The sequence below is a fragment of the Salmo salar genome, chromosome 07 (genome assembly GCF_965601325.2).
Source record: "Salmo salar chromosome 07, fSalSal1, whole genome shotgun sequence".
NCBI lineage: Eukaryota > Metazoa > Chordata > Actinopteri > Salmoniformes > Salmonidae > Salmo > Salmo salar.
This window is the reverse complement of record NC_138297.1, coordinates 75,335,213-75,346,592: the sequence shown is the minus strand read 5'-3', so window position 1 is coordinate 75,346,592 and position 11,380 is coordinate 75,335,213. Positions and strand designations below refer to the sequence as shown.

The 11,380-nt window shown below is 46.4% G+C and overlaps 1 protein-coding gene across 3 annotated transcripts in view; it reads right to left on the bottom strand.

Annotated features, from left to right (window-relative positions):
• Window positions 1-10,883, bottom strand: part of LOC123733059 (nuclear pore complex protein Nup50) — a 32,571-nt gene extending 21,688 nt beyond the window's left edge. For all 3 annotated transcript variants that reach the window (XR_014392976.1, XR_014392977.1, XM_082978090.1), the window contains exons 1-3: window positions 10,725-10,883; window positions 9,644-9,726; window positions 1,536-1,619 (exon numbers count right to left, since the gene is read on the bottom strand). Coding sequence is in view for 1 of the 3 variants with exons in the window: in XM_082978090.1 (XP_082834216.1) it covers window positions 1,536-1,619; window positions 9,644-9,712 (153 nt within the window). In the remaining 2 variants the exon portion in view is untranslated. The remainder of the gene's footprint in view (window positions 1-1,535; window positions 1,620-9,643; window positions 9,727-10,724) is intronic.
• Between the last annotated feature and the right edge of the window lie 497 nt (window positions 10,884-11,380).

Below are 11,380 nucleotides of genomic sequence, written 5' to 3'. Positions count from 1 at the left end.
AAAGTAAAGCTGGGAGGAAGGGACTGCTGAATTGGGTTAAAGTAAAGCTGGGAGGAAGGGACTGCTGAATTGGGTTAAAGTAAAGCTGGGAGGAAGGGACTGCTGAATTGGGTTAAAGTAAAGCTGGGAGGAAGGGACTGCTTGCCTTGGGTTAAAGTAAAGCTGGGAGGAAGGGACTGCTTGCCTTGGGTTAAAGTAAAGCTGGGAGGAAGGGACTGCTGAATTGGGTTAAAGTAAAGCTGGGAGGAAGGGACTGCTGAATTGGGTTAAAGTAAAGCTGGGAGGAAGGGACTGCTGAATTGGGTTAAAGTAAAGCTGGGAGGAAGGGACTGCTGAATTGGGTTAAAGTAAAGCTGGGAGGAAGGGACTGCTGAATTGGGTTAAAGTAAAGCTGGGAGGAAGGGACTGCTGAATTGGGTTAAAGTAAAGCTGGGAGGAAGGGACTGCTGAATTGGGTTAAAGTAAAGCTGGGAGGAAGGGACTGCTGAATTGGGTTAAAGTAAAGCTGGGAGGAAGGGACTGCTGAATTGGGTTAAAGTAAAGCTGGGAGGAAGGGACTGCTGAATTGGGTTAAAGTAAAGCTGGGAGGAAGGGACTGCTGAATTGGGTTAAAGTAAAGCTGGGAGGAAGGGACTGCTGAATTGGGTTAAAGTAAAGCTGGGAGGAAGGGACTGCTGAATTGGGTTAAAGTAAAGCTGGGAGGAAGGGACTGCTTGCCTTGGGTTAAAGTAAAGCTGGGAGGAAGGGACTGCTTGCCTTGGGTTAAAGTAAAGCTGGGAGGAAGGGACTGCTGAATTGGGTTAAAGTAAAGCTGGGAGGAAGGGACTGCTGAATTGGGTTAAAGTAAAGCTGGGAGGAAGGGACTGCTGAATTGGGTTAAAGTAAAGCTGGGAGGAAGGGACTGCTGAATTGGGTTAAAGTAAAGCTGGGAGGAAGGGACTGCTGAATTGGGTTAAAGTAAAGCTGGGAGGAAGGGACTGCTGAATTGGGTTAAAGTAAAGCTGGGAGGAAGGGACTGCTGAATTGGGTTAAAGTAAAGCTGGGAGGAAGGGACTGCTGAATTGGGTTAAAGTAAAGCTGGGAGGAAGGGACTGCTGAATTGGGTTAAAGTAAAGCTGGGAGGAAGGGACTGCTGAATTGGGTTAAAGTAAAGCTGGGAGGAAGGGACTGCTGAATTGGGGGTTAAAGTAAAGCTGGGAGGAAGGGACTGCTGAATTGGGTTAAAGTAAAGCTGGGAGGAAGGGACTGCTGAATTGGGTTAAAGTAAAGCTGGGAGGAAGGGACTGCTGAATTGGGTTAAAGTAAAGCTGGGAGGAAGGGACTGCTGAATTGGGTTAAAGTAAAGCTGGGTTGTGTTCAGTAGCCACTAAAACTGAAGAAAACATGAAAACAGGGATGCAGTTACCACCTGAACTTATGCAATAAGAAACGCTTGTTCTTTCTCCTAATGAACATGACCCAGGTTTCCCCCCCTCTGACAGACAGACAGCATGCAGTGAGCTAGTTCCTGTTGGTTAGTCAGTCAGGAAGCCTACCTCTGAACCAGCAGCACGACGCTTGGCCTTCTTGATGGGCCTGCTCTTCATCACATCGTCACTAGCGATGGAAAACATCCCTGCCTGATGAACACCATCAGAAAACGATTAGAAATAAGATCAAATATGTACAGTCCATCCTCACTGTGTAATATAGTCCGTCCTCACTGTGTAATACAGTCCGTCCTCACTGTGTCATATAGTCCGTCCTCACTGTGTCATATAGTCCGTCCTCACTGTGTCATACAGTCCGTCCTCACTGTGTCATACAGTCCGTCCTCACTGTGTCATACAGTCCGTCCTCACTGTGTCATATAGTCCATCCTCACTGTGTAATATAGTCCGTCCTCACTGTGTAATATAGTCCATCCTCACTGTGTAATATAGTCCGTCCTCACTGTGTAATATAGTCCGTCCTCACTGTGTCATATAGTCCGTCCTCACTGTGTCATATAGTCCGTCCTCACTGTGTCATATAGTCCGTCCTCACTGTGTCATATAGTCCGTCCTCACTGTGTCATATAGTCCGTCCTCACTGTGTCATATAGTCCGTCCTCACTGTGTAATATAGTCCGTCCTCACTGTGTCATATAGTCCGTCCTCACTGTGTAATATAGTCCGTCCTCACTGTGTAATATAGTCCGTCCTCACTGTGTCATATAGTCCGTCCTCACTGTGTAATATAGTCCGTCCTCACTGTGTAATATAGTCCGTCCTCACTGTGTAATACAGTCCGTCCTCACTGTGTAATATAGTCCGTCCTCACTGTGTAATATAGTCCGTCCTCACTGTGTAATATAGTCCGTCCTCACTGTGTAATATAGTCCGTCCTCACTGTGTAATATAGTCCGTCCTCACTGTGTAATATAGTCCGTCCTCACTGTGTAATATAGTCCGTCCTCACTGTGTAATATAGTCCGTCCTCACTGTGTCATATAGTCCGTCCTCACTGTGTAATATAGTCCGTCCTCACTGTGTAATATAGTCCATCCTCACTGTGTAATATAGTCCACCCTCACTGTGTAATATAGTCCGTCCTCACTGTGTAATATAGTCCGTCCCCACTGTGTAATATAGTCCGTCCTCACTGTGTAATATAGTCCGTCCTCACTGTGTAATATAGGCTAGTTGAGAACAAGTCCTTTATTTAACCAGGTAGGCTAGTTGAGAACAAGTCCTTTATTTAACCAGGTTAGGCTAGTTGAGAACAAGTCCTTTATTTAACCAGGTAGGCTAGTTGAGAACAAGTCCTTTATTTAACCAGGTTAGGCCAGTTGAGAACAAGTCCTTTATTTAACCAGGTTAGGCTAGTTGAGAACAAGTCCTTTATTTAACCAGGTTAGGGCAGTTGAGAACAAGTCCTTTATTTAACCAGGTTAGGCTAGTTGAGAACAAGTTCTCATTTACAACTGCGACCTGGCCAAGATAAAGCAAAGCAGTGTGACACTGAAAACAACACAGAGTTACGCATAAACAAATGTACAGTCAATAATACAGTAGAGAAAAAAAGAAAGTCTATATACAGTGTTGTGTAAATGGAGTGAGGAGGTAAGGCAATAAATAGGCCGTAGTAGCAAAGTAATTACAATTTAGCAAATTAACACCGGAGTGATAGATGAGCAGATGATGATGTGTAAGTAGTGATACTGGTGTGCAAAAGAGCAGAAAGTAAATAAAAACAATATGGGGATGAGGTAGGTAGATTGGATGGGCTATTTACAGATGGACTATGTACAGCTGCAGCGATCGGTTAGCTGCTCTGACAGCGGATGTTTAAAGTTAGTGAGGGAAATATAAGTCTCCAGCTTCAGCGATTTTTGCAATTCGTTCCAGTCACTGGCAGCAGAGAACTGGAAGGAAAGGCGGCCAAAGGAGGTGTTGGCTTTGGGGATGACCAGTGAGATATACATGCTGGAGCGCGTGCTACGGGTGGGTGTTGCTATGGTGACCAGTGAGCTGAGATAAGGCGGAGCTTTACCTAGCATAGACTTATAGATGACCTGGAGCCAGTGGGTTTGGTGACGAGTATGTAGCTAGGGCCAGCCAACGAGAGCGTACAGGTCGCAATGGTGGGTAGTATATGGGGCTTTGGTGACAAAACGGATGGCACTGTGATAGACTGCATCCAGTTTGCTGACTAGGGCATTGGAAGCTATTTTGTAGATGACATCGCCGAAGTCGAGGATCGGTAGGATGGTCAGTTTTACGAGGGTAAGTTTGGCGGCATGAGTGAAGGAGGCTTTGTTGCGAAATAGGAAGCCAATTCTAGATTTAATTTTGGATTGGAGATGTTTAATATGAGTCTGGAAGGAGTGTTTACAGTCTAACCAGACACCTAGGTATTTGTAGTTGTCCACATATTCTAGGTCAGAACCGTCCAGAGTAGTGATGCTAGTCGGGCGGGCGGGTGCGGGCAGCGAACGGTTGAAAAGCATGCATTTAGTTTTACTAGCGTTTAAGAGCAGTTGGAGGCCACAGAAGGAGAGTTGTATGGCATTGAAGCTCGTTTGGAGGTTAGTTAACACAGTGTCCAAAGAAGGGCCAGAAGTATACAGAATGGTGTCGTCTGCGTAGAGGTGGATCAGGGAATCACCCGCAGCAAGAGCGACATCGTTGATATATACAGAGTAAAGAGTCGGCCTGAGAATTGAACCCTGTGGTACCCCCATAGAGACTGCCAGAGGTCTGGACAACAGGCCCTCCGATTTGACACTCTGAACTCTATCAGAGAAGTAGTTGGTGAACCAGGCGAGGCAGTCATTTGAGAAACCAAGGCTGTTGAGTCTGCCGATAAGAATGCGGTGATCGAGTCGAAAGCCTTGGCCAGGTCGATGAAGACGGCTGCACAGTAATGTCTTTTATCGATGACGGGTTATGATATCGTTTAGGACCTTGAGCGTGGCTGAGGTGTTACCCATGACCAGCTCGGAAACCGGATTGCACAGCGGAGAAGGTACGGTGGGATTCGAAATGGTCAGTGATCTGTTTATTAACTTGGCTTTCGAAGACTTTAGAAAGGCAGGGCAGGATGGATATAGGTCTATAGCAGTTTGGGTCTAGAGTGACCCCCCCCCCCCCCCTTTGAAGACGGGGGTTCTACAACATTGAATCAACATGGTGTTTTGACAAGCTTCTTTGTAACCTCAGTGACTCGGGGCTAACCGATAAACTAAACTATTTTATTTCCTTACCAACCTCCTGATCTGTTTCGGAGAGCTTGCCTTCTGCCGAGGCAGCGTAGCTCCCGTGGTTGATTCAGAGAGGTAGAACCTCAAACATTACTGTGAAGCCGTTGTCTTTAACCTTCTCATTTTATAACCTAGCTTTGCTCCTATGGGGGGGGGGGGGGGGGGGGGGGAGACGACACTCAACATGGCCGCCAGTCCTCCCATTATACCACCAGCCGTTCTAGTCATTCTATTTCTATAGCAGCACATGCAGTCAGGAGCAGAGGAGAGAAAATGTGTGTTTAAAAAAATACACAAAACTCATAAAACGTAACTCATAGGTAGACCGCTGTCATCCAAAACTCTACACCAATCACTGAAGGCCTATCCAACCCCCTCCACACCAATCACTGAAGGTCTATCCAACCCCCTCCACACCAATCACTGAAGGTCTATCCAACTCCCTCCACACCAATCACTGAAGACCTATCCAACCCCTATCCAACCCCCTCCACACCAATAACTGGCCTATCCAACCCCCTCCACACCAATAACTGGCCTATCCAACCCCCTCCATACCAATCACTGAAGGCCTATCCAACCCCCTCCACACCAATCACTGAAGTCCTATCCAACCCATCCATACCAATCACTGAAGGCCTATCCAACCCCCTCCACACCAATCACTGAAGTCCTATCCAACCCCCTCCACACCAATCCCTGCAGACCTATCCAACCCCCTCCACACCAATCACTGAAGGCCTATCCAACCACCTCCACACCAATCACTGAAGGCCTATCCAACCCCTATCCAACCCCCTCCATACCAATCACTGAAGGCCTATCCAACCCCTCCATACCAATCACTGAAGGCCTATCCAACCCCCTCCACACCAATCACTGAAGGTCTATCCAACCCCCTCCACACCAATCACTGAAGACCTATCCAACCCCCTCCACACCAATCACTGAAGGCCTATCCAACCCCCTCCACACCAATCACTGAAGGCCTATCCAACCCCCTCTATACCAATCACTGAAGGTCTATCCAACCCCCTCCATACCAATCACTGAAGGCCTATCCAACCCCCTCCACACCAATCACTGAAGTCCTATCCAACCCATCCATACCAATCACTGAAGGCCTATCCAACCCCCTCCACACCAATCACTGAAGTCCTATCCAACCCCCTCCACACCAATCCCTGCAGACCTATCCAACCCCCTCCACACCAATCACTGAAGGCCTATCCAACCACCTCCACACCAATCACTGAAGGCCTATCCAACCCCTATCCAACCCCCTCCATACCAATCACTGAAGGCCTATCCAACCCCTCCATACCAATCACTGAAGGCCTATCCAACCCCCTCCACACCAATCACTGAAGGTCTATCCAACCCCCTCCACACCAATCACTGAAGACCTATCCAACCCCCTCCATACCAATCACTGAAGACCTATCCAACCCCCTCCACACCAATCACTGAAGACCTATCCAACCCCCTCCACACCAATCACTGAAGGTCTATCCAACCCCCTCCACACCAATCACTGAAGGTCTATCCAACCCCCTCCACACCAATCACTGAAGGTCTATCCAACCCCTATCCAACCCCTCCACACCAATCACTGAAGACCTATCCAACCCCCTCCATACCAATCACTGAAGGCCTATCCAACCCCCTCCACACCAATCACTGAAGACCTATCCAACCCCCTCCACACCAATCACTGAAGGTCTATCCAACCCCTATCCAACCCCTCCACACCAATCACTGAAGACCTATCCAACCCCCCTCCATACCAATCACTGAAGGCCTATCCAACCCCCTCCACACCAATCACTGAAGACCTATCCAACCCCCTCCACACCAATCACTGAAGGCCTATCCAACCCCTATCCAACCCCCTCCACACCAATCACTGAAGACCTATCCAACCCCCCTCCATACCAATCACTGAAGGCCTATCCAACCCCCTCCACACCAATCACTGAAGGCCTATCCAACCCCCTCCACACCAATCACTGAAGGTCTATCCAACCCCCTCCACACCAATCACTGAAGGCCTATCCAACCCCCTCCACACCAATCACTGAAGGTCTATCCAACCCCCTCCACACCAATCACTGAAGACCTATCCAACCCCCTCCACACCAATCACTGAAGACCTATCCAACCCCTATCCAACCCCCTCCACACCAATCACTGAAGGCCTATCCAACCCCCTCCACACCAATCACTGAAGACCTATCCAACCCCCTCCACACCAATCACTGAAGGCCTATCCAACCCCCTCTCCATACCAATCACTGAAGGCCTATCCAACCCCCTCCACACCAATCACTGAAGGCCTATCCAACCCCCTCCACACCAATCACTGAAGGCCTATCCAACCCCCTCCACACCAATCACTGAAGGCCTATCCAACCCCCTCCACACCAATCACTGAAGACCTATCCAACCCCCTCCACACCAATCACTGAAGGTCTATCCAACCCCCTCCACACCAATCACTGAAGACCTATCCAACCCCCTCCACACCAATCACTGAAGGTCTATCCAACCCCCTCCACACCAATCACTGAAGACCTATCCAACCCCCTCCGCACCAATCACTGAAGGTCTATCCAACCCCCCTCCATACCAATCACTGAAGGCCTATCCAACCCCCTCCACACCAATCACTGAAGGCCTATCCAACCCCCTCCACACCAATCACTGAAGGTCTATCCAACCCCCTCCACACCAATCACTGAAGGCCTATCCAACCCCCTCCACACCAATCACTGAAGGTCTATCCAACCCCCTCCACACCAATCACTGAAGACCTATCCAACCCCCTCCACACCAATCACTGAAGACCTATCCAACCCCTATCCAACCCCCTCCACACCAATCACTGAAGGCCTATCCAACCCCCTCCACACCAATCACTGAAGACCTATCCAACCCCTATCCAACCCCCTCCACACCAATCACTGAAGGCCTATCCAACCCCCTCTCCATACCAATCACTGAAGGCCTATCCAACCCCCTCCACACCAATCACTGAAGGCCTATCCAACCCCCTCCACACCAATCACTGAAGGCCTATCCAACCCCCTCCACACCAATCACTGAAGACCTATCCAACCCCCTCCACACCAATCACTGAAGGTCTATCCAACCCCCTCCACACCAATCACTGAAGACCTATCCAACCCCCTCCACACCAATCACTGAAGACCTATCCAACCCCCTCCACACCAATCACTGAAGGTCTATCCAACCCCCTCCACACCAATCACTGAAGACCTATCCAACCCCCTCCACACCAATCACTGAAGGTCTATCCAACCCCCTCCACACCAATCACTGAAGACCTATCCAACCCCCTCCACACCAATCACTGAAGGTCTATCCAACCCCCTCCACACCAATCACTGAAGGCCTATCCAACCCCCTCCACACCAATCACTGAAGGTCTATCCAACCCCCTCCACACCAATCACTGAAGGTCTATCCAACCCCCTCCACACCAATTACTGAAGACCTATCCAACCCCCTCCACACCAATCACTGAAGGCCTATCCAACCCCTATCCAACCCCCCTCCACACCAATCACTGAAGGCCTATCCAACCCCTATCCAACCCCCTCCACACCAATCACTGAAGGTCTATCCAACCCCCTCCACACCAATCACTGAAGACCTATCCAACCCCCTCCACACCAATCACTGAAGGCCTATCCAACCCCCTCCACACCAATCACTGAAGGCCTATCCAACCCCCTCCACACCAATCACTGAAGACCTATCCAACCCCCTCCACACCAATCACTGAAGACCTATCCAACCCCCTCCACACCAATCACTGAAGGTCTATCCAACCCCCTCCACACCAATCACTGAAGGTCTATCCAACCCCCTCTATACCAATCACTGAAGACCTATCCAACCCCCTCCACACCAATCACTGAAGACCTATCCAACCCCCTCCACACCAATCACTGAAGGTCTATCCAACCCCTCCATACCAATCACTGAAGGCCTATCCAACCCCCTCCACACCAATCACTGAAGACCTATCCAACCCCCTCCACACCAATCACTGAAGACCTATCCAACCCCCTCCATACTAAATCAGATAACTGTTTTTACACCACATGCAGTTGTCTATTTATTATAATTTCGTGGGGATGCTGAAACTATTGAAAACAGCCAACAACAGAAAGGGAGACTAATAATTTTGTACTAGTTACTTGGCAGGATGTGTTAAAAGCCTAAACCCCCGGGACATGTTCCTGCAGGCTGTGTATTATTATACAGTCAATATAGTTTATCAGAAAAAAGAAATCTACAAAAATCTCTGAAACTGGAAACACTCATCTCCCTCACTAGCTTTAAGCACCAGCTGTCAGAGCAGCTCACAGATCACTGCACCTGTACATAGCCCATCTATAATTTAGCCCAAACAACTACCTCTTCCCCTACTGTATTTTTTTAGTTTATTTTGCTCCTTTGCACCCCATTAACTCTATTTCTACTTTGCACTTTCTTCTACTACAAATCTACCATTCCAGTGTTTTACTTGCTATATTGTATTTACTTTGCCACCATGGCCTATCTATTGCCTTTACCTCCCTTATCTCACCTCATTTGCTCACATTGTATATAGACTTATTTTTCTACTGTATTATTGACTGTATGTTTGTTTTACTCCATGTGTAACTCTGTGTTGTTGTATGTTGTCGAACTGCTTTGCTTTATCTTGGCCAGGTCGCAGTTGTAAATGAGAACTTGTTCTCAACTAGCCTACCCTGGTTAAATAAAGGACTTGTTCTCTACTAGCCTACCTGGTTAAATAAAGGACTTGTTCTCTACTAGCCTACCTGGTTTAATAAAGGTGAAATAAATAAATCAGTGAGGCTGTAGAAACACAGTGAAACAACCCACCTCCTCTCCATCATCCTCCTGGTCCCAGTTCCGGTCAGTCAGTTCTTTATCAGCAATCCTCTTCGCCATGACAACGCTGCTCTCTGGAAGACAACACAAGAGATAGTCGAGACACACACACACACACACATTAATCCAAATGTGATTATTAACATATACACTTTAAAAAAAAATGTAGAGTTATTTAATAAGTGAGTTCTAGTGGTACATGATACAAGTTTACTATAAAACAAATACAATAAAACACTAGAGAATGTCAATAACAATATTTCAACATCAGGGACCTGGACGAACTAATGAACTCCAGTAAACTAAAGTTAACTACAGTAACTAGTTAATTAAGGTGAGTGATTTCCCCCCCATGTCCTGTTAAGACTGAGTTGATGTAGCTAGTTACTAGTAGCTAACTAGCGTTGATACTGATTTAAAAATCACACAAATTGTTGTACAAGAGAGTGAAAGTTGAGGACAAAAAAAGAGCACATATATATATATGTTCTTGTTTAGTGAATAGTTATGAGCTGCTAATTCTGAAATATCACCACAGGTAACTTTAGCTTGTACCATTACTATGGCTAAATGCCTGGTAGTAGCTAGCTAGATGTAATACTAGTTAGCTAACTAACGTTACATATAATCCAGTACGTATTTTCTCTTTTTGGTTTTTAAGGATCATTTCACCAACCATTTGTGGGTGGATTTCCTTTCCCTAATGTTAGCAAACTTTAATAAAAATGTGTGTCAATTTCAAAAGACAAAAGTAGCTAGCCGACTAAAGTTGGCGAACATCAACTGCCGGTAGCATGTAGCTAGCAAGCTAGTTCGCTAACCAATTTAGCAATTTAGCTAGTTTTTTTTTTTTGCATTATAGATCGGTATCTTTTAGGCACCGTCGTGTAGAGTAACGTTTTAAAAAAGTGTACTTTGTGTGTTTTAGCATGGCCTTATAAACAACATATTATTCCATGCTAGCTACTGTAGCATCACCGTCAATAACATGAACAACCATGAAGTCTCCTGCTAGCTGTGTTTTATAGGCCAACTACTGCTCAGATATCATTACATATAAAAGTTAACGTACCTTTTCCCTAATTAATTAAAATGTTTTCGATAAAACAACCCCCTTGATAGTAAAAACAAGTCCGAATTGCTATTAAACTTTGAATTGTCGCTGGGTGTCCGATCAGCGAGGAAGAAGCAAAGCGAGAGGTTTTACTCCACCCACGGAAATAGTGATTTATTTTGTTGTTATGGGGGTCAATGAGAGAGGTGTAGAATTTGGGTTTAATAAACTTATTAAAATGTAATTGCTAATTTGCTACATGAGCTTTTATTTATTTTGGCGGAATATAAGTTTCGTAATGGTTAGGCTGTAACCAATGCACTGATAAAAGTGGACGGATTTACTATTTCGTGAACTTGATTAATAAAAAATAAATAATAAAAAAAACAACGACTTTATGGTATTTATATGTGTATCTGCCCTCTCAGACCTCAGACTGCGTTTACACGCACACAATAATGCGATTATTATGGATAGTCGGATTCATGTAATAGTTCGATTAAAAACGTTTACATGCTTTGAAAGAAGAACGATTTCTCTAATAATCCTGTTGACATGGACACACCTGAAAAGGATGTCTGATGGAACTGATAAATTCAGTCAAAAATAAACGTTCTACCAACACAGCCAACATGTTATTGTTTTGGGGGGGAAGAATATTTGATTCTGAGTTT